This window comes from Procambarus clarkii, chromosome 90 (genome assembly GCF_040958095.1).
Source record: "Procambarus clarkii isolate CNS0578487 chromosome 90, FALCON_Pclarkii_2.0, whole genome shotgun sequence".
In the NCBI taxonomy this organism is placed as follows: Eukaryota; Metazoa; Arthropoda; class Malacostraca; order Decapoda; family Cambaridae; genus Procambarus; species Procambarus clarkii.
Genome location: NC_091239.1, coordinates 11530204 through 11555260, shown reverse-complemented (window position 1 = coordinate 11555260; position 25057 = coordinate 11530204). Strand labels below are relative to the sequence as shown.

The 25057-nt window shown below is 40.0% G+C and overlaps 1 protein-coding gene across 4 annotated transcripts; it reads left to right on the top strand.

Annotated features, from left to right (window-relative positions):
* The first annotated feature begins 1211 nt into the window (after positions 1–1211).
* LOC123746562 (uncharacterized) lies at positions 1212–14652 on the top strand. 4 transcript variants are annotated; one of them, XM_045728151.2, is made up of 12 exons: positions 1221–1452; positions 4644–4968; positions 6851–6900; positions 7713–7768; positions 8671–8912; positions 9932–10104; positions 10588–10735; positions 11763–11853; positions 12191–12364; positions 13107–13234; positions 13412–13520; positions 14150–14650. In XM_045728151.2, exons 2-12 carry the CDS (start codon positions 4888–4890, stop codon positions 14254–14256), a joined length of 1359 nt encoding a protein of 452 aa, XP_045584107.1. In that variant the 5' UTR covers positions 1221–1452; positions 4644–4887; the 3' UTR covers positions 14257–14650. The 4 variants fall into 4 exon arrangements, with proteins under 4 accessions (XP_045584109.1, XP_045584107.1, XP_045584108.1 ...); XM_045728152.2 differs by having other exon boundaries at positions 1221–1518; XM_045728150.2 differs by having other exon boundaries at positions 1221–1522.
* Positions 14653–25057: the final 10405 nt, after the last annotated feature.

Below are 25057 nucleotides of genomic sequence, written 5' to 3'. Positions count from 1 at the left end.
TCACACATGTCATAATATATACGTTCATGATTCTGAACCTATATGTGTAATTGTCACAAAAAACTAAATCTGTTTCTAATACAATAACTAACAATCATAACCAATTATAAATCTTTTTATTTTAATTCCATATGATTAATTGGATTTCAGTTTGATTAGATTATAATGCACTGAAGTTCAGCGTATTGTGTTAATACATGAACGGAATTATTAATTCTCGTTTAAATAAGACTAAGATTTCAGAGATTTAAAGCAATTCCTTGTATCGGCAGCGCTACTTAGATCTAGTACAAGACACATATACGAATGTTGAGGCTACATAGTCTAGGACACATAGACAAGTATTTGGGGGCTACATAGACTAGAATACAGCCGGGTATTGGCGTTATGTATCCAACATCACACAATCGGGTAATGTCGTTATGTATTTCAAGACACATGTGATGAGTCAATATATCCCAAGACTAGCGAGTGATATCGTTACATAATCAGGACACACAGACGGGTGATATCCCTACAAATCCCATGATACACAGACGGGAGATATCCCTATAAATCCCATGACACAGACGGGAGATATCCCTATAAATCCCATGACACAGACGGGAGATATCCCTCTAAATCCCAAGACACAGACGGGGGATATCCCAAGAAATCCCATGATACACAGACGGGAGATATCCCTATAAATCCCATGATACACAGATGGGAGATATCCTAACAAATCCCATGACACAGACGGGAGATATCCCTATAAATCCCATGACACACAGACGGGAGATATCCCTATAAATTCCATGACACAGACGGAAGATATCCCTATAAATCCCATGACACACAGACGGAAGATATCCCTATAAATCCCATGATACACAGACGGGGGATATCCCTATAAATCCCATGACACAGACGGGAGATATCCCAATATATCCTCTTAACACACTGACGGGATAATGTCGCTACGGATCCTATGAGAAACAGACGGGGGTAAAACCTCTAGGCTCACGTGGTGACAGGAAGCCCGTACCGATAACAGTAGTGTGGACGTGAGACACTGTCTCTTGCTACCCGCTTCACTTACCCAATTTTAACTCTCCAATTTCCCCAATTTCAAAGCACAAGTCGAAGCGGGAAAGTCAAAAACACAGTAAACAGATGATCTGTGAGTCGTATGAAATAATCACTCACAAAGGTGCTGAAGATAATCAAGTTGTTTATCATACCAATGGAAACTTTATGGGGTAGGAGCTTTGCACATGCGCGTAGCAGTCCTTGGTGCCAGCGGCGATTGGCTCTACACAGCATATAACTGTGTCTTTTAATTCGGTGCCACACTAGTCAAACGAAGCCAATTCGCGTGGATATGGAAGGTTAGGTTGGGCCACTTCCTCCAGGGAAGAGATTAGAGACGACTCCTCGAGTAGAGGAGAGAGAGCTGGGTCTTGAGAAGAGGTAAGAGTAAGAGTAAGAGTGTGGAGAAGGTTCAGGGACTAGAAGACAACTCTTGAAGCTCTCAATGTTAGTAAGTCTGTTTTATTTTGTTAATTGTTTCATTCCCATCTTTCCTTACTCATAACTGTGTATTAAAGATTTTGCTATATTAGGTAATATTGATAATTCACTTACTAATAATTGCAATGGTAATTAATAAAATATAATTATAATAATATTGGTTATTATAGTTATTATATTGTAATTATTATTATAGACAATATTATCATATATTTTATTTAGAGAAATGCGTCATAAAATATTTTTGATGCTCGCGATAATCAGAGGATTTAATAAATTTCCTAAAGGGTGGTACCCGGCGCTGCCCGGGGCAGTCTTGTCACCCCCCCCATTCTCCCTCCCCCCTCTCATATTCCATCCCATCTCCCCCTATTTTCCTCCTTCTCTCTCTCTCTCTTCTCCTCCTTCCTTCCTTGTTTGACCTCCAAATTCGAACAAATATTTTTCTGTATATATATATATATATATATATATATATATATATATATATATATATATATATATATATATATATATATATATATATATATATATATATATAGATAGATAGATAGATACTCAGAACAGACACATATCAGCACCAACAGAAGAGATACAACAAAGATACAGAGATGTAGCATAGATCAGTTCCAAATGTAGTTACAGTTAGATGAATAATATCAGTATGAATAATGCTAAAACACTCCGAACTCAGACCCATACGACGAAAGTGGGGGGCTGGTCTGTGGCCGTGATGGGGAATGGGGCTGGTCAATGGCCAATCATGAGGAAACACGATGAGTCTGTCATTAGAGTTTCAGAGTATTCTGAAACTCTGAATATTTCTCTCTGTTCCTCACAAGCTCTTCCCCTTGTGCATAGTCTATGGAGAACACGTCCTAACGACATCCCCCACCCACGCCTCCTGCGTCCAAAGGGGCAATAAACCCAGTAAATATACAACGTAACCTCTAAGGTTTTTATATAATTACGTTGTTTATAGAGTAAATATTGTAAAAATAACTGTGTTTACATTGTGTTTTTTTTTCTACCGAGTCTTCCTGTTTATTGTATTTTTGGTGTTTGTATTCGACCAATTTGAAGGATTTTTAATACAAAATCTAAAGATAAATTGTTTACAAGAGCATAGAAGATATATTGCAACAACATCGATAGCTACATTATTATCTGAAAACAGTGGATACAGATAAATTTATTTGGTTAACAATATTTAAAGTTCATTTGTGGAAGGTCATTAGTACAAACAGCCTCTTAAACGATGTTGATCACATTACGGTCCAACATCAAGCAAGGGTCAGGTAACAGAGAAAGCAAGGAAGACGAGAGTAGGGAAGAATGAACAAAGAGTAAAACCAAGAAGTATGGGAAGAGAGAGTACAGAGTTTTATTAAAAAAGCAAACGTTAAATCCAGTTTTCCGACCAAGTGAAGGCTCTGGCACTCAGTTGGCTCAATCTCCATTCTCTTCCCTAACATAATTTTAACTTATTACTAAATCAATAATTCTACTATAGTATATGTAGGACAAGAATTTTAGCTGTCAGTTTCTTTAAGAACGTCAAGGAATTTCTATATTAAATCTAGAATCTAGTCTTAGTTCAACAGAAAGAGAGAGAGAGAGAGAGAGAGAGAGAGAGAGAGAGAGAGAGAGAGAGAGAGAGAGAGAGAGAGAGAGAGAGAGAGAGAGAGAGAGAGAGAGAGAAATAGTGCTCCAAGGAAGGAGTTCAAATTGAAAATGAAATGATTTCTCCTAACTCTCTTAAGAGTTCATACCATCACCAACATGTACCAACATGGACCAACCTGGACCATCATGGACCAACATGGCCCAACATGGACCAACATGGACCAACACTGAACATGACTTTCAGTTCTTGGAGTTGGGCCAACAGTTCGGGACCACAGCTGGCCAGCAGCCTGCCCTTATATGTTACAATGTTATTTACATTAAGAGATTCGTTTCATTTGTTTTTCACTTATTTATTATTAGCACGTTTCATATTTATGAAAGAAGTTGGTCTACTTCTAACAGTAGAAGTCAACAAAATTCTTTGGCGTAGTGGTTAGCGTATGTCCATGATCGAAAAGTCTCAGGTTCGATTCCTGCATATCTGGCCTCATCTCGCCCTCTCGTGACTCTATCAAGAGAGCTTTTGTGGAATCATCGATTCTCGATTCAGTAATTCATGTGTAAAAATGAACAATGGGGGGTTGTTATTACAAGTTCTGCGGTTATTACAAGTTCTGGGGATTCATTGATGAATAACATATTTAGTGACGATATTACTATTCAGTTCTGTCTAATCTAATTACTAATTAGAATTACTAATTCTGAGTAATTCAGTTAGGTTCATTATTGTGAGGTGCTGCTCGTATTCCCTGTCACACACGACCGACGATCATACACAAGGCAATAGGTCTAAATTGTAGGTCTATAGGTCTAAATAGGTCTAAATGCACAAATGTATTTCATGAGGATACAATCTACTACATCAGATATTATATATATTAATACATACTTTCATTCCTACTGACTCTCACAGAACCATACACAGTGTAGCTATTCAGAGATCTAGTTCAGAGCCATCATTACAGTTGAAGAAACTACAGTAGTAAAATTTGAAATAGTTGTGTAATGGTGATAGTATCCATGAAGTTATTATCTAGAAAATGAATAATAATAATTTTTTTTTTTTTTCCTATTGCTATCTCCTTCGGTGGTTATAATAGGAGCTGCCTCGTATGGGCCAATAGGCCTGCTGCAGTTCTCATTACTACTATCCCCTACACCTGACTTTCCTCCTCAGCTCTCTCTTGCCTATTTATTGCTTGTCCCTACCTCCTCATCACAATCGACTTGAGAATGGTCCAGGACGGACCGAAACGTCGTCGTCCCTTCAATTTCTAGTGTGTGGTCTGGTCATCAATGAATAATAATGTTTTAGTTACATATTATTCATCACTACATGTTTACTTGATAAAGCAAAGTTTATATTATCAAGGAATCACTCGTTAAGTCACATTGAAACTCACATGCTGCTCATAAATCACAAAATCAAAACACACACATTATCCCTGTTCCCCCAAACAGCAATATATAATATGGTAATTGCATTAGACTTACATACACAGGTGAGCGAGTGAATGACTCCAACGAGCGACCAGACTAAGCATCGAGACCAACAGGCGAATCCTAACCCACCATAGAGACACCGGCCCTGGTTGCAACAGAAGATTCGTGGAATCAGAACACATTGAACGGTACGAGAAACGGAAGACTGGCGTCTTTATACACTCAGATGTGCCTGGTAGGGTCGGGCGCACCTTGGTACAAGCTCCAGCAGCACCCACAGCAAAAGAAGCAGTCAGCTTAGATATGGCTGGATGGCGAGGGGTAAACGTGGCTACCATTACAGAAGAAGACGTCATAGGGGAAGAGATTGGTGAGGATGGCATGGTGAGTCCAAGATCACACACACACACACACACGCACACACACACACACACGCACACACACACACACACACACACACACACACACACACACACACACACACACACACACACACAAAGAGCCAAAGACCAAAGAGTCAAAGCTCAACCCCCGCAAGCACAAATAGGTGAGTACACACACACACACACACACACACACACACACCATTTCTTTTTCTTCGTACATATAACTAGGAAATAAGCATTGTATTCTTAGTTTCTCATAATGAAAACATTGTACTCGCTACAATACTATTTTATATATTCGTTACACTTAAGTGACTTGCCTAAATACTCTGTTAGACAAGACAGGACAATAAATAGGATGCTGGTGTGCTTTCCAAGGACTTTGGAAAGGTGAATTAGTCTACAGGATAGACAATTTCTTGTATGGTAATGGGAACAAATCTCTTATCTACCTCACCATACACAACAATGATGTTGGACAACGTAGTAATGAGCACTGTTTGCCATTCATAACTATAGATAACAAAACGTCGATAAGATGTCGACAAATCATTGGAGACTTAAGTGTCTATTTGTTTCATATCATACTAAAATATTTGTTTAACCTACGCTTGAAACAATCCAGCAGTCCTCCGTCTGTTCCGTTACCCGATAACTTGGTAAAACAAATCTCCAGTCCTATTTCCAAACTAACATTTGCCCAATTTGATTTTGATTATTGTCTTAATTTTTTTGCATAGCTTCGTGTTCTGTATTGTTGATATATATATATGGCTACGCTATCAATATCTATAATCTATATTATACACTATCTACCCCCCCCCTGGCCTTGTGCCCTGGAGAGGCTACTCCAGCCTCAACACCCAGAGCACAACTCCATAGTCTCCCAAGACTGCAGGATAGGAGTCTTCCAAGACTCTCCCAAGACTATTACTACTACTTAACTTTCATATCTTTGTATATAATGCATAGTCCCACTGGCGTAGCGCTTTCTCCTCATAATTACCTTACCATCTATATACTCAAGCCATTTCTCCTCTCAATCTTCTCCCTCCTAGAGACTGGTCTCAAGTCAGGCTTGAGATTGAGATAATCTCTCTCTATAAAAATCTATTTTCCTAACTTTCCCGGAAACGTACGAACCTAAGCAACCCACCTAACATATTACTCCGATACTGGCGATGAGTTACAGTAATGTGGCTGATGATATGATGACCAAACCATACATATGAAACTGAAGATACGACAACGTTTCGGTCCGTCTTGGATCGACTTGATCATGGTCAACGATGGACCGAAACGTCGTCGTTTCTGCACTTTCTGATGTGTTATTTGGTCATTCTATCACTCCAAAGCATAGAAAATTAGAGATCAGTCAGGCGTTACATTTCATCGTATTTTGCATGTATAACGTTGGCTTCCTTAACGTACAAATCGCGACCTATGAATTGAGAGGACATTGTTGCTCAAGCAACGACCGTCACTCACAAGGATGAGTAATCTCAGCGCTGTTCACTGGCTTCCTGTATACCACTGATACGGATATATCTATACATTATATTCATGGTACTGTTAACCGTATCACACAGTCTTGTACCACAAAGTCTGCCATTTAGTACCCTCAGCACTGACCTTAAGCTGCAAAATCGTGCCAAACTTTACAAGCCAAGTGTGAATACACGAAACTTTACTGGCAAGTAATTATCAAGCAAACATTAGTGAACTATGGGCATATGAACCTACGCATTATATTCATATCTGAAGATGACAATACATTAATTTTCATTCGTTATTTGATAACGGCCTCAATTAATTATCATCATTGTAGTAATTTAATATTGACAGGTATGCCATATTACGCACGAAACTGTTCCTTGCAGGTGGGGTTGGTGGCCACGGATCTGGAGAAGACAGAACTGAAAGACAGTGGGTGAGAAGTCTCATGGATTTAGGTGTTTACCAGAATTTCAGCAGTGTATGTAGTTATTGGTGTGTGTGTGTGTGTGTGTGTGTGTGTGTGTGTGTGTGTGTGTGTGTTTGCAATGACTCCTGACCTATTTCCCTATCATATATACATTTAAACTGTGAATGGAGTTCGTTTCAACATCCTGCTCCTTTATTTCTTTCTATTTCCCCGCTACTCATAAGCTAAAAGAAAACATTCTAACATCTCTATGATTCATCTGAGTCTCAAGTTTCTATCCACGCCCATTTCATTCACTAGCTTCTATCCACTGGTATTCATTGTGAACATTTTCTCTTTTCCAACACAGTCGATTACACTAATTATCACCCTTTCTTTTATTTCCTCTGCTTTATTTGTAAGTCTATCAGCATTGGTGTACCATACCTTAAGACTCCTCTAGTGGTTTCATGTGGGAGAAGGACGTGGTATTGCAATGAGTGGTTATGAGGTAGAAAGAGTTTGGTGAGCAAGAGGCAGGGAGGGGCTGAGAGGCAGAGAGAGGTTGAAAGTCAGTAATGGGCTCATACATGGACAGGGAATGTATTTGTATGTGTATGTGTATGTGTGTGTGTGTGTGTGTGTGTGTGTGTGTGTGTGTGTGTGTGTGTGTGTGTGTGTGTGTTTGTGTGTGTGTGTGTGTGTGTATACGAGTTATTTTTGGGAGGGTTGAGCTATGGCTCTTTGGTCCCGCCTGTGTGTGTGTGTGTGACTAGAATTGATGCATTTAAAAAGACCATTTCTCGTACTTAACATATATTCATTTCTCTTCATTTCAGTGATGACCCACCAGCAGAGAGCGACACCCCAGGCGAGGCTGATGGACACACTGCTCGTAAGTAACAAGTAGCGCAATATCAGTAGAGGAATTAGATCCCATCGCTTTATTTTTTTTCTGTAGGTCGAAGTTTGTGTGTTCTCTGCAGGTAGCTAGACCAGGATTCATCAAACATTTTACACAACTGCTTACGAAACCTGTATATCTTTCTTCAATGACGACGTTTTTTGTTTACATTTATTAAACAATTGATATGCTTAAACTACAGTTGATAAAAAGGTAAGATGTTGGATTTTACGAAGAACTTGATAAGTCTAAGTACAGGTTTTCTATCCTCTCTCCCATCCTCCATCTCTCCACAATGGAAACCATCTAACATCTATGATCATTCTTATCTATAACTGTTTTATCTATTAGAATTTCACCCCTTTATTTTGGCAGTGTTTCATATAAATGATATTTTACCATAGTTTATGCTCAAATTAGGAATATTTATTTTCTTTAACGTCACAGAACACGAAGTATTTTAACCACAGACTACAAAAGTTTTCTTATGAAACGAATTTGATATTTTAGTTTTTTAGCTGCGCTAAATTTCATTAAACATAGTACTCATTCATGTACAAAAAATACCTCATATGTCTGAAGCTGTGAAAATATGATTACATATAACCAGAATATTTGTATATGTTGCTCTTGACTATTAATTCTCCATTTCACAATACCTTACTCTGATCATATATAATGTTACTTGATAACAGGTTTTTCACACTACACCAGAGGTCGTGGCACAATAGAGACTCTACGGTACTCTGATAGTATTCTATAACAGAGTACTAACCCACTTTATACCAAGTCAATAATACTAATCCACTTCACCATAAGTGTCACAATATTGAGCTCTCAGATAATAAGTCGTCACTATCGAGTACTAACTTCACCATCACCCCCACCACCAGGTCCAGTGTCGTTTGAACGTCCCAGCAGCTTGGTGGAGAACGAGGATGTGGACGTCTCGAGCAACAACTCCATCCTGAGCGCCATCACCTTCGAGAGCGACAGTAATACCTTTCCAGGGACCTCCGGGAAATCGAGGACCTCGTCCGCATCCTCGAGTTGGTCCTCGTCCCCTACGCCTCCACCTGCGTCTCCTGTCAAGAGAGCCTTCACCAGGAGAAGCAGTCGGGCTTCGGGATTCACGGTACGTAGTACGGTTGAGTTCGTCCTTGACTCACAATCGGGAATCCCGGGTTCGAATCCCGGGAAAGACAGAAATGGTTGGACACGTCTTCTATCACCTAATGCCGTTTACCTAGTAGTAAATAGGAATCCAAAAGATAGATTCTTAATGGGGCTGCATTCTGATGTTGGAGGGGTGGGGGGGGGGTCAGTAGTTCGACCATTGGAGGACCTCGATATAAGCTTAGCGTATGTATAGACGCAGGCTGCCTGTCACCGACATAATTATTTAATAATTATTTAATAACTGAATTATATACATTACGGTTCTACATAGTATAACTGCCGTTGTGCCTTATGTATGTTAATTAAATATTATGTTGATTGTGTGTCAATTATATTTGCTAATTATATAGAGTTAATTATATGAATGTTAGTAAATTATTCATTTTTGTTATTTAATGAAGATTTTTGATCCGAAGGGCTGTTAACATTCCATACTTCATTATATTTTTTTGTTTTATATTCTTTCCCAAAGGAGTATGCTATTGCCTCTAGATTTACTACTATAAATCACCAGATACCACCCAAACTATCAACCAAACTACCACCACTAATCACCAGACACCAACCAAACTACCACCACTAATCACCAGACACCACCCAAACTATCAACCAAACTACCACCACTAATCACCAGACACCACCCAAACTATCAACCACACTTCCACCACTAATCACCAGATACCACCCAAACTATTAACCGCACTACCACCACTAATCACCAGATACCACCCAAACTACCACCACTAATCACCAGATACCACCTAAACTACCACCACTAATCACCAGATACCACCCAAAATACCACCACTAATCACTAGATACCACCCAAACTATTAACCAAACTACCACCACTAATCACCAGACACCACCCAAACTATCAACCACACTTCCACCACTAATCACCAGATACCACCCAAACTATCTACAACCACACCTACTACTACTAGTAATCACCAATTCACCCGCTGGTTACAGTTGAATCTCTCCGACAAGTTCGTGACGGAGCTGACGATGTACGACCCTTGTGTGGGCGCCGTTCAGGGCTCCAGCATCTCTCTGGGCATCTTTTTGGCCACCGACCAGGTGATGGGAGATCACTTTGTTTACAAGGTGTCTCCAGTCTCCCCCCTCGCTGTCCTCAAGATGAAGTGAGTAGGGGAGGGATGCTGGAAGGGAAAGAGGAAGAGTGCAGGAAAGGAGAAGGGAAAGGGTGCTGGTGGAGAAGGGAACTGTCAGGGGGGGAAAAGCGCCAAGCCATTACGACTATATAGCACTGGGAAGGGGTAAGGATAAGGATCTGGGATGGGACGGGGGGAAGGAATGGTACCCAACCACTTGGACGGTCGGGGATTGAACGCCGACCTACAAGAAGCGAGACCGTCGCTCTACCGTCCGACCTAAGTGGTTGGACTAAATGAAAAGGGCAATATGTCAACAACCTATACACACCCACATCAATCACACCAAAATAAGCTCATTAAAACACATTTATACACCTCAGAACACTAAATAATTAAAAACAATTGATCATAATATTTATAAAAACTGATAATACCCAGGAAACAATTGGAATAATCAACTTGTAATCTGAGTAATTTGATTAATCTACTTCTCCCTCGCCTCCTCTCCAGGCCTCAGGACAGACTAATAAAACTCAATGACTTGAGCCTTGAAGGCTGGTCCCATCGGAGCGTCCTGGCCTTCGTCAGGAACCTTCCCCTTGCCTGCGTCTCCGGCCAGGTCACCCCCGACACCGTAGTGGACTTCCGACTGTGTCTGGTGAGGTCAAGCCCTTTGTACGTTGACCAGACATACAAAGACTTAACCATTCTCAAGTCGACACAATCGACTTGAGAATGGTCCAGGACAGACCGAAATGTCGTCGTCCCTTCACCTTCTAGTGTGTGGTCTGGTCAACATACTTTAGCCACGTAATTGTGACTCATTGCCTGCATAGGTCTAGCCCCTTGTAGCCTCCTCCTATCACCTAGTGCGTCGCATTTTTTTGACGGAATCAACGAATCCAAATCTACATGGCACTTGGGAGGGATATGAGGATAAGGAGTTAGGATAGGACGATAAGAAGGGGGGAGAGAGAGAAGGGGGGCCTAACCACTTGAACCTTCAAGGCTCGAACACCGATCCTTGCAAGATGTAAGGCTGTCACTCTTCCGACTAGTCCAACTAGTAGGCAGGTATACCACAAAGGGCATTGCAAAAACTGGAACAAAAGCTTCAATCTAACCTAAGCTAAGCTAACCAATCCTAGGCCTAATTTAGTATATTCAAAGACCATACTAAGCGCTGGAAATGTCTAAATGTGACTATTTCCTTTTTTCTCAGGTTCTCTACAAAAAAGAAAAGTGTGAAAAGTGTAATATTTTTTGTGTGTTCAACCCATAGCTTTTGTAAACAAAATAATTTTTGGATGGTAAGCTGAGTAGAACATGTGAGAGACGGAGTGAGAAATGGGATGAGAACGACATAGATAAGATGTGGGGAAGGGTGGTAGATGGTAGTGTTGAAGGGTGATAGATGGTAGTGGGCAAGGGTGGTAGATGGTAGTGGGGAAGGGTGGTAGATGGTAGTGGTGAATTGTGATAGATAGTAATAGTGAGATGTGGTAAAGGGTGCTAGATGATGCTGGTGAGATATCCTGAAGTGACACTATAATGATCATAATAATAAATAATTTAATGTGCAACACGAAATTGTTACATTTTCAAAGATCAATACATTCAGTTGGTCTGCAAGCGTATGCAAGTGTAATTTCCTAGCTCCTCACATCTTGTATGTCTCTCCACAGGAATTACGAAGAACCGGCAAGAATGTCAGATCACCTGACGAAGCCCCAGTCAACAAGAAGCTCGATGTTAGCATCAGGATTAAGAAAAAACGTGGGTAATTTACATTAGAATCACCTATATACATCCTTCATTGTTTTCTTTCGAGCAAAAAATTCACAGGTCGGGCTTTGAGCTTTGGGAGGGAAAAGCTCTCAGTCTGCTAACAGGAGTCAGAATTCGTCTATTATACCCACCTGTGTAAAAAACAAAATATAATGCCTCTCTCGGTCAATTAATATGAAATGCCGACTTTATAAACACCATGAATCAAATATCATTCACTGCTAACTGGAAACCCTGTAGTTTCAAAACCCTGTAGCGTTCAGTTACCTGAAACATTGTTGCTGTATCGTGTGCCGTGACATGTAATCTCACTCTTGGTTTACAGGAGCGTCTGTAATGTGGGTACAGGAGCGGGAGGCGCAAGTACAGTATCGTGGAAGCATCACTAGGAAGCTGCGACTAAGAGGAGATTTACCTCTGTATCTCACCACCACCTCGCACCCCAACACTGCTGTCACCAGCCTCAGTGTAGGCTCCCAGGAGGGTGCTGATAGCCCAGGTGAGCTGGGATAGGTACACGGGATGCTGGGATGTGTACACGGGATGCTGGGATGGATACACGGGATGCTGGGATGAGATTAATTGTTTGTGGGATAATTTTAAAATTATAAACTTAATTTCTAACTTATACAAATTATTACGATAATTGCTGGACTAAACAGGCGAATAGCAGTCTAAATTGACACTGACATTTTGTTAACATAAATTGAATATCCTTTAGCTTACAATTGTAATGGGGATACAAAGGCATCACTCTAGAATATTTGCCTTGCAGGGGTCTGAGTTCGATTCCCGATGGCTTAAGTGGTTGGGAACTAATTTTTTATAGTTAATTTTCATATCCAAACTTTTTTGTCCTAATATTCCAGCAATATGTCCTCACAGTTTAGTTTTGTGTTCTTGCATAACACTTCTTTATACTAAAAAAGAACTCTTTATCCTCATAACCAGGCTCCTAGTCTCTCCTCATATCCCAGCTCTTGGTTTCTCCTCATAAATAGGGCATTCTTGTCTCATATCTATCACAAGTGATATTCATATTATCACAGAACCTTATCCTATTAAAAGTGTAACTGTATATGTATAATTTCTTAAGTAAAAATCTTCCTTGTGGCTTGGAGTCATAAATGGACGTAAATGGACTCAGTGCTATAAATGGACGTTCTCCATTTATAGCACTGAGGGTAAATCTAAGCTTTAAGCTGATTTATAGACTAAGTGTTAGGTTTGTTCCCACGCAGCTTGCTTCCTTATGCACACGTTCGACATGGCACCGTTCCCAGCAGAGGGAGGAGAGGTGGTAGTGATCGAGACTCCTGGCAGTAAGGGCCATCTCCACGCCCTCACGTACACCGATTTGGCTCTTATGGTAAGGGACCCTCTCTCTGCGCACACCGATTTGGCCTGTCTGACGTAGGAGTACGTAGCAAATAGACAGCATCTGTCTGGTGTGTATCCGTGACAATTATATACACCATCTGTCTAAAAGTCCGTGATACATGTATGTATCGCCTGTGTATCTATCTATTCTCGCTCCTCTCTGCAGCACGACCCGGCGTCGGATGTGAGGAGTCTGACGCAGGCCGACGTACGGTTTTTTCTCCTCCATAGCGTTAAAGGTAGCAGCCACTTCAGGATAAAGCATCTTCATACAGGTGATGTATTCTGTAATTCCTGTATCGAATCATTAATTCAACGATAGGGGCATATATACCCCTGGGGCCAGATTCAGGAAAGCACTTACGAAAACACTTACGAACCTGTACATCTTTTCTCAATCTTTGGCGGCTTTGTTTCCAATAATTAAAAAGTTAATGAGCTCCGAAGCACCAGGAGGCTGTTTATAACAATAACAAGAGTAGATTGGGAAGTTTTCATGCTTGTAAACTGTTTAATAAATGTAACCATAGCCGTCAAAGATTGAGGAAAGATGTACACTTTCGTAAGTGCTTGCGTAAGTGCTTTCGTGACTCTAGCCCCAGGTTGCTATCGTAGGTTGAGTTATTGTTAGAAACTAAGTATTCATGCAGGATAATCTGTATATGTACCTAGAAAAATAAGAACAATTCCCTGCTCAGTGCCCATCTATTATTATGTAAAATTAATTTTAATCCTTTGAATTCTGCAAGCAAAAAAAGTTTAATAATTCGTGAAATCAACTGAACAAACGTGTCTTTGGAGACGGTAAAGCTTATTAGAGCTTCTTGCTCTTTTGCACTTAGTTTAGAGCATAAGTGTGTTTACCTTCACGTGTTTGTTTATACTCACGTGAGTGTTTCCTCAGGACGCTTCGTGTCGGCCACTCCGGAGAAGATCTCGCTGGTGGAGAGGCCAGACGATGCTGATCTCTCAGAAACCACGTTATTTGAGGTCTTTGACTGCCAGACTTAAACCCGGCGGTCGACACCAACCAGCCCTAAGCCAATCGGTTGTCACCAATCAGCCCTGAACCTGTTGGCCGTCCCCTTGCCAGCCCTAACAGCAGCCTGTGGCCAGCATCAATGCAGTCTTGACTACAATGAGGCCCCGGGTCGTCTGAGGTGGCCACCATTTTGACCAAAACATGAAGTTGCTAGCAGCCTTATACGAGTGACTTTGTGCTCCATAACTCTGTCATCAAATGGCTTTTGAATTGTCATCCTTAATACTATAATGGTGAAAGTCGAGCTATAATTGATATATGATGGACCAAGGATACGAGCACAACTCTCTCTCTCTCTTTATATATATATATATATATATATATATATATATATATATATATATATATATATATATATATATATATATATATATATATATATATATATATATATATATATATATATGTGTGTGTGTGTATATCACGAAAATAAACACGTGATTAAGAATGTGACAATGTCAGACCACGGAGGAAAATGAAACAGGAATTTCCTTAAGTACTTTCGTATATTAAATACATCTTCAGAAGGAATCAATTCCTTCTGAAGATGTATTTAATATACGAAAGTACTTAAGGAAATTCCTGTTTCATTTTCCTCCGTAGTCTGACATTGTCATATATATATATATATATATATATATATATATATATATATATATATATATATATATATATATATATATATATATATATATATATTATTAACCGGGGGAAATAGGACTGCCATTATTGTTTCACTATCATTAGTAGTTACAAATATATAAACTAGTTGTTTGTACAAACTACTGTAGTAAAAACTATATTATATACTTCTAAATATTTCGGTAAACAAAAATATTCAAACTAAAACTTGGCTACTAAATATATTACTGGCATCAAATATCGTCCAACAAATTTAGTACAAAGGAACGTTCAAATATCTAAGGTCGAATGTTCACATATGAGCTTTTGTTCCCACAAAAGTTCACATTTTGTGTAATGTCAGCCTGTACTCATCAACAATGTCAGCCTGTACTCATCAACAAAGACAAAAAGGGATTCCATACAGCCGCCAACCCCCCTGTTTATACAAAAAATATATATATATACACACGAGTGCAACCTGTCTCCAGGCCATGTTCATTCCATCCAGCGTCCGACCCCAAAGACGCATTCATCAATTTTACCATATTGTTCATTCAGTAATAAATGATTTACACAAGTTTGACTTTGCTTGAAAACCTATACGTTGGGTCATGTGTGAGTTCATGACCTACAAACACAGTCTATTTGTCCGATTTGATGAAACAGCTCTCCTCTCTGAATCGCTTCATGGCTCAGTTGATTAGTAGTCAGCGCAATCACCCGAAAGGTTCCCAATATTATTAATAATTTTTATTATTAAATATTATTAATATTATTAATCCAATTTTATTAATAAGCTTGGGTATACACAGCAATGTGCTGCTACCACATTCTATATGAGAGATTACACAGTGTAGATCAAAAACTCTCTATAAGTTCATCACTAGCTATAAGTTCATCGTATTACCATATCACAAGATGATTTAGTCATACATGAAATCAGGGGAGAAAATACTAGCTAACGAACTGTATAATTTGGGTCACTTAATAATTTTTCATCTGATTAAAAGAATTATACATTATTCTCAAAGATTTTGCTTACAAATTAATTAAGTTTATAGACATAACTCTCAATATGATATGCTGCATTACTTTATACAATTGTTTGCTATATAAAATGTTCGTTTTCTCTTAAATGAGCCATTAGAATGAACCTCGTTTTCTATCTTGTTGAAGGTAAACTAAATTTTCACGACCTGAATCTGTTACAAGTATAATTCCCTTATACGTCACCACCTTACCTTGAGGTGCTTCCGGGGCTTAGCGTCCCCGCGGCCCGGTCGTCGACCAGGCCTCCTGGTTGCTGGACTGATCAACCAGGCTGTTGGACGCGGCTGCTCGCAGCCTGACGTATGAGTCACAGCCTGGTTGATCAGGTATCCTTTGGAGGTGCTTATCCAGTTCTCTCTTGAACACTGTGAGGGGTCTGTGAGGTCTGTGAGGGGTCTGTGAGACCACTACCATATAAATAAACCTAACTTAACCCAATCTAACCAAACTAACTTAATTATATTTCCCTTTGTCCGGGACAGGAAGTCTGTGTATATACACTAATATCGAGGTCCCCCCCAAGGATTCTACCCCTACACCATTTGCCTATCAGGGACCTATTTATTTGACTTACTTTATGTTACTTATTATTATGAGTAAGTAATACTCATTACTTACTTGTCAGGTGCACTAGGTGAAAGGAAATATGTCAAACCATTTCTGTTTCGCCCGGGGACCGAACCCGGGATCCCTGATTATGAATCGAGAGCGTAAACTAGTATTTACCCATGTCTTTCCTGAATTTAAACTTATACAATAAATATCCATTGTTTTGTGTTCTACTTTGTGATATATTTAATACATTAATTTTTTTTTTTTGGGTGAGGCTTTTTCACCCGTTTATATTGACGTAAAGAATTATAAGCTTATGGAACCGCCTACCCGCCGAAGCCGTAAATACCACACTTCGGAATGTCAAAATTCTGCTTGATAATCACCAGGACAAATCAAGGGCCGAAATTTGACAAGCCGCCGGCTTCCTGTTCTCATAGAGGCCACTAGAGAGATGGGGGGTCTTCAGGTAAATTCATATATAGGTAAATATATATTCATGTAATTAAGATTACAGTAAGTCACACAATCACATGGCTAGAGTAAATCACATAATCTATTATCATGTGACTTATCACTAGACACGTCACATAACAAAAACACCTGAATTCTGCCTAAAAAAACGAATGTAATGAAGAAAAACATTGCATGACAAACTTGTTAGTATTCTTCAACCCGAGGGAAATGAAACAGAAGAGAGAGAGGGTTGGGAAAACTGCATATTCCTTGATTGTCAGAAAGCATTTGATACGGTTTCACACACAAGATTCCCCGCTGTTAAAAAAAAAGGCAGACTGTTGTGTTTTGAAGAGTACTAAAGGGATTGAAGGATTAGCTTTCACGAAGAAAGCAAAGGGTTATAGATAAAAGGGAGACATCAGATTGGAGGCACAATGAGTGGAGTACCACATGGATCAGTGTTCGGTTTTAGAACCCATCTTGTTTTTAGTTCACGTCAAGGATCAGGCAGCTGATGACGCAAAACAATAAGGATAAACAGAACAGAGAACGACTGTAAATCTCGACATACTCCCAAATGGGGTTTATAAATTGGTTACTAGACTTTAACTGGAAATATTACACTGGATGACTCGAGGAACATAAGTGGGACATGATTACGACATATAAAATTCTAATGATAATCACAACAAGGTGACATAGATGAGAAAACCAGAGATACAGGCAATATATGTGTCTCTTTGCCTTTGAATCTGAGCGACACAGCTTCAAAAAGATGACAGAAAGAAGTTTTCATCATTTGAGCTGTGAATATGTTAAGATGAAGTAGTAGTGGTAATTGGGGTTAGCTGAATACACAATTTTAATTTTAAAAATGAAGAGAGAACTTAAAAATTTTAAATGTAAAAGTGAAGAGAGAACTTTACAATTTTAAATGTAAAAAAGAAGAGAAAACTTTACAATTTTAAATGTAAAAGTGAAGAGAGAACTTTACCATTTTAAATGTAAAATTGAAGAGAGAACTTTACAATTTTAAATGTAAAAGTGAAGTGAGAACTTTACAATTTTAAATGTAAAAGTGAAGAGAGAACTTTACACTTTTAAATGTAAAAGTGAAGTGAGAACTTTACAATTTTAAATGTAAAAGTGAAGAGAGAACTTTACAATTTTAAATGTAAAAGTGAAGAGAGAACTTTACAATTTTAAATGTAAAAGTGAAGAGAGAACTTTACAATTTTAAATGTAAAAGTGAAGAGAGAACTTTACAATTTTAAATGTAAAAATGAAGAGAGAACTTTACAATTTTAAATGTAAAAGTGAAGAGTGAACTTTACAATTTTAAATGTAAAAATGAAGAGAGAACTTTACAATTTTAAACATAAAAGAGAGAACTAAGTTACTCTATTAAAAAACAATACAAAAGAACGCCCCAGCACACACATGTTGGTGAGTACACCATACTCATCAGCTCACAGAGCACTCTCACTACTCATCAACCCACAAAGTGCTCTTGACCCCCTCCCCCTCACTCACCATCAGCTCTACATGCTACTCTAAACTATTCCCCCTGATCATCAGCATTGATAATAGAGTGTGGGTTGCTGGGGCGCTCTGCTCCTGCGGGGGTTCGACACGTCCTCTCTCTCTCTCTCTCTGGCGTAGGTAGCCTGTTATTTTCCCCCTGTTGTCACAATCCATTGACGTGGGGACAGTGACGCAGACATTGCGTCGGTGTCCGTTGCTGCAAAACAAGTTTAACTTCGTGTCCTGTTATCTACTATGAGAATATACCAATACCAATTTTATGTAATTAGGAATACTAAGCATTTTAGGAAGGTACAATTTTATTATTTTTATTCCGGTTTATAGATGAATTCGATTTGCTTCAACAACAAATTAAATAAAGATAACTGTTTATCCATTTAAGTTCTAATATCGATTAATACGACTGTTTCAAGATTCAAGCTGTTTTTGAGTCGAGCATAAAGAAGTATAAGACTTCACACTTGAAGTTGGCTGATACATTCTTTCAACGTTACTTACAAGACATTAACAATTATATATAAAACAAATTCATTTGTCTCATCAGAGATACGAACGGGGGCTTGAAAAATGTAAGACCGTCACTCTACCACAGTAGCCAGGAAGTATCTCATTAACTGGCCGTCGACAGAAGTTTTAAACATCATATATATATATATATATATATATATATATATATATATATATATATATATATATATATATATATATATATATGTGCACACATATATACACACACACACACACACACACACACACACACACACACACACACACACACACACACACAAGGATTCACATTTCTGTACACAGATCACGTGGTCCCTGAATGCGAGCGGAGATAAATTATTATGAGAATATCCAAGCACAGTGTAAGGTAATGAACGCGCGTGCGTCTGTGTGAGTGTGGGTGAGCAGGTGTCATGACTTCTTGTCTCGTTGCACGTGTGTGTGGGAGTGTGTGCGTGTGCGTGGGAGTGTGTGCGTGTGTGTGTGTGTGTGTGTGTGTGTGTGTGTGTGTGTGTGTGTGTGTGTGTGTGTGTGTGTGTGTGTGTGTGTGTTTACTATTTGTATCTGCAGAATCGAGTTACTAGCTCTTGGACCTCGCCACTCTATTTTATTTTTCCTCTATTATGTCTACTTCATATATTTCTCTCTTAACACATACACACACATACATATTCCCAGGAAGCAGCTCGCAGCAGCTGTCTAATTCCCAGGTACCTATTTACTGCTAGGTGAACAGGAACATGAGGGTAAAAGAAGCTCTGCCCATTTGTTTCCACCTCCGACAGGGATCGAACCCGGGGAACCTTAAGACTATGACCCCAGAGCGCTGTCCACTCAGCCGCGAGGCTCCCGCTGTATCCGTTTCTTCATCTGCTTCTCTGTTTTTTGCAAACTGTGTCTCTATGTCTTGTAATATTTATATAATAGTTTTAATTGGCATGGGGACGGTCCACCTATGGGAATAGCTTAGGGGTGTGATATATAAGAAATTAGTATATCATTGTCTCTCTTTGGCTTTGAGAAAGGGTTCCATCTTGAGAAAGCCTTTGAAACTGAGAGATTATCGTCTGTTTTATGCTACTACGGGCAAACTGTGATTAGAATTTTTTTTTAATTTTTCCGAGATCACTGCATATTCTTCCACGAGAGAAAACATTATTTTGAAATTATTTTTCATATATTTAGCAAGGATGTTGTTGTTGTTTAAGATTCGCTACTTGGAACAATAAATTCCAAGCAGCACGGGCTATGGTGAGCCCGTGTTTAGCGAGAAACTGCTAGCGAGCAGTGACAAAATCAGCAGCGAGGGAACAGTATGTGACTGTTGCATCCTGTTTCCTCTTGAAATCTGGCGAACCCGATAAACCTACCTCTCAACCGTACAACAGACCATTCCCCTTTCAAAGCTGGGGTGAGACTAGCCATAAACATCTGGCCTCCCAATGTGTACAGATAGACAAACAGACATTCTCTGACAGATATAGAAAGGTGAAAATCATAAAAAATAAAAATCCACATTGATGGGAGGAATGTATATATATATATATATATTAACAACATTTCAGCACACACTGGCACCTCCTAGACCAGATTTGCAACATTTAGCAGTAGTATATCAACAAAACAGGTTGATAATATACTCCGAAACTGAATTGAAAAGTTTCATTAAACTTTGCAAGTTCTTATTATTCAAATCGAGACAGAAAGTCACAATAATGGAGCTTTAATTAAACCCCTTAACCCACACATCAGACAATAATGGAAGCGACGACGTTTCGCTCCCATCCAAAACACATTTCGCCCATAGCACTGCTGCATTGCTCTGACCTTGGGAGCGACAGGTAGGCATCCCAGCCCGCCTTCCCTTATCACACCTCCTACCCCCCCTTCCTTTGGTGGACGCTTCCATGACGTAACAATGACGTCATATAATCGGTCATCAATACAGGAGCCACTAAGAAGCGAGCTCTGGCAAGCATGAGATGCCAGAAGATCTAGACTCACTTCTACTCACATAAAAAAACTACCTTTTATCAACCAATTGTTAAATTCTAACATTTAGGAAGCCAAGCTAACATTTATGTTAACTTAACTATAGTGTTTTCATTGTAGATATAATACGTGATGTATGGTAAATTATTATATTTAAAATAAGTGTTTCAACTGCCGTTGCCCTGGAAACAATGACGTCATTGTTACCATGGAGACAATGACGTCATCATATTGACAGTAGACGCTGCCCTCACCTGGCGGTCGGCTAGTCAGCGACACCCTAAAGGGGAACACCTCAACCCACACGAGGCAAGTACATGCACCCTCCTTCAAATTTTATTATAACAATATTATTTATTTGTCCTCTGATCATCAAATGTGCATCTGGAGCATCTACTGCATGTGTGTGTGTGTGTGTGTGTGTGTGTGTGTGTGTGTGTGTGTGTGTGTGTGTGTGTGTGTTTGTGTGTGTGTGTGTGTGTGTGTGTGTGTGTGTGTGTGTGTGTGTGTGTGTGTGTGTGTGTGTGTGTGTGTGTGTGTGTGGATCAGCTGGACATGTAGCTAAGGTTATAAGTAATATCTGTTATGTTAATATTTGAACTGCGTTTATCTTTTGGTAGATGTTAAAGTGAAAGCTTTTTTTTGAGAGGTTCTGATTGGTGAGTGATTCTGTGATTATTAACAATTTGATTACATGTTTTGTTACGAAATTTGTGGAGGAATTGGTACAGTGTTTTTATTTTAAAATATTTTAAGCCATTTTCCTCATATTCGTACATGCATGTTTTGAATATGCACACATACTTGCATAATATATTACATACACACACACACACACACACACACACACACACACACACACACACACACACACACACACACATATATATATATATATATATATATATATATATATATATATATATATATATATATATATATATATATATATATCCCTCTGACTAGTGCTCTTGCATCTTTGTTTAATTGGAAGAGGATTTCACCAAATATTATCTGTGTTCTTGGTAAACTAAAATAATAAATAACTGTAGAATGTATTACACTAATTATAAATGTACACAATGTTTCGAACCTACATGGTTCATTCTCAAGTGATGGGACCGTACTGGGCGTATTGGATTTATACCATTTGGGAGGTCAGGTACATAACACAAATCAGTGTGGAGTACGGCAAAAGGGAAGAAAGAATGGAGGATGAATGGGGGACGTAAATGGGGATGAATTGAGTAGGAAAAAAGGGAGGAAGCACATACAAAAGTTAATCAGGTGTAGTGGGCGTGGCGTTTTGAGCAGTGGCGTCACCGTTGGCACCTTTGAGTTCCGGTCTTGTTCTTAGTCTCATGGTGGATAGAGTGAATAGTTCCATTATTTGGGTATTAATGGTGGGCTGTTTAGCTTTTATATGAATGGCTTCAAGAATTTGTAATCTTCTTACATCCTGAGTTCTGTCTATTATCCAAGTATTTTAAGTATTACAAGTAAGATTTCACAGCAGTGTACAAAATTTCTTACGAATTACATGCCTCTGTTATGGCTTCCAGCAATCAGTAAATCCTGTTTTCACCATTGCGTATTTCTGCTGGGTGCGTGACGTCATTACGGATCGCGTCACTCACGTGTTTACAAGTAAGAGAAGGTGTTGTGGTGGTCGTGTTGGAGAGTGTGGAGGGCGGGAGTCCGTCCCTCGCCTGCTCTACCGACCACCAAGAAGAGTCAAACCAGTTCGCAGTTCATATCTCTTCTTAATCATAGCAGAACGGCCGATTTGTCACTGATTTGTCTCTGTATAAAATCCTACCGCCAAAACGAACCAGGAACGAACCCAAGCAACCCACCAAACCCATCACTTCGATACATGGAAAACGTAGATATATGTGAGCAGTTAGAGTTTATTGTAACGTTAGTTGCCAAAACGTATATTACGAGATCTATTAGTTGAGAGGACTTGTTGACCATAAGCTAGATTCCTATAGCCTGTATAATATACAATATAATGAATTCCAATTCGAAGTTTGTCGTTACAAGCGACTACGTGTGTGTGTGTGTTTGGGGGTCTAGATACGCGAGTTCGATCCCACTGAACGTCTCAATATATTCTGAGAGATTCGTTTGTTTCCATAGTTATTTCTTCTAGAATTTAGACTCCAGGCAAAATTCTTCTTGTAATATCTCATTTGCGCCTTTGATATGATAAATTGTGCTTGTATAAATAGAGTATGTCAGAATTTCAAAGAAAGCCAACAAAATCAATATGCAGCCAAGCACGCAAAGCACACACACACACACACACACACACACAGACACACACACACACACACACACACACACACACACACACACACACACACACACACACACACACACACACACACACACACACACACAAACACACAGACACACACACACACACACACACACACACACACACACACACACACACACACACACACACAGACACACACACACACACACACACACACACACACACACACACACACACACACACAGACACACACACACACACACACACACACACACACACACAGACACACACACACACACACACACACACACACACACACACACACACACACACACACACAGACACACACACACACACACACACACACACACACACACTAGATTATGTTTGTTTAGGTAATAATTTCCCACTTGTCAATACAACAAAACTTATTAATCTAACAATCACATGATGAAACTATATAAAAAAACAGCGTATAAACATGCACCCAAAAAATCCTGATAAGAAATACTTTCGAATGCAAAAACTTAACAACATTGGAAAAAAATGTTTACTAGTCAAAGGTCTTGCGTCTCACCCCCCCCCTCTCCCCCTCACTCGTCCCTCCAGAGAGCCCCAAACGGTCGTCTCTCCCTCTACTCGTCCTTCCAGAGAGCCCCAAACGGTCGTCTCTCCCTCTACTCGTCCTTCCAGAGGGCCCCAAACGGTCGTCTCTCCCTCTACTCGTCCTTCCAGAGGGCCCCAAACGGTCGTCTCTCCCTCTACAAGTCCTTCCATAGGGCCCCAAACGGTCGTCTCTCCCTCTACTCGTCCTTCCAGAGGGCCCCAAACGGTCGTCTCTCCCTCTACTCGTCCTTCCAGAGAGCCCCCAAACGGTCGTCTCTCCCTCTACTCGTGCTTCCAGAGGGCCCCAAACGGTCGTCTCTCCCTCTACTCGTCCTTCCAGAGAGCCCCCAAACGGTCGTCTCTCCCTCTACTCGTGCTTCCAGAGAGCCCCAAACGGTCGCCCACCACCCCGGGCTGACCTTAACCCTGACTTCCACCCTCCTACTCAGGAACAAAAGCCTGCAGTTTTTGCAAGGGGGAAGTCTGGTGGAGGTGAGTCAGAGAGCTTGGTTACCTGTGGATCCCCCGCCCCGTCCCCACCCTCCCCGGCCTCGTGCTGTCTGCCGGAGGTGGTCTCTTGTCGTGATCCCTGAATCCAGGTACACAAAGTTGTTGTTGTTTGAGATTCACTTTTGGGAACAAACAGTTCCAAGTAGCACGGACCATGGTAAGCCCGTAGTGGACTTACCTGTTGCAGGAGCAGGGCTGTAACTGGTACACAGGGTGCAAATTTAACTTACAATACACAGGTAGAAGAGGTAAGGTTCCCCAGAAATTGTGTGGGGTTGTGAAGAAATAGGGAAATAATGGGAGAAGGAGGCCAATCAGACAATGGGTAAGAAGGTGGGTGGGGGAAACTGGGTAGAGATGTTATCAAGTTATTACCTAAGTGTTATTACTTAAGTGTAGTTACAGGATGAGAGATACGCTCGTGGTGTTCTGTCTCTAACCTCTCCTCGTAGCTCTTGCCCTTGTGTTCTGGGAGCCACTTAGTAGCATGTCTTTGCACCTTCTCCAGTTTGCTGGAGGGTGAGATCTGGGTCTGAGCGTAGGCAAGGTATCGAAGTCGTTACTCTGTATATTTAGGGTGTACTCTGAATATTTTTTTCATGAGTATAGCTTCTAGGATTTGCAGTCTTCTCTGGTCAGTA

Coding starts and splice junctions, on each gene's coding strand:
- LOC123746562 (XM_045728151.2), top strand. CDS start 4,888: ATGGCTGGATGGCGAGGGGTAAACGTGGCTACCATTACAGAAGAAGAC. Junction 7,769..8,670: donor GGCTGATGGACACACTGCTC/GTAAGTAACAAG, acceptor CCCCACCACCAG/GTCCAGTGTCGTTTGAACGT. Junction 12,365..13,106: donor GGAGGGTGCTGATAGCCCAG/GTGAGCTGGGAT, acceptor GTTCCCACGCAG/CTTGCTTCCTTATGCACACG.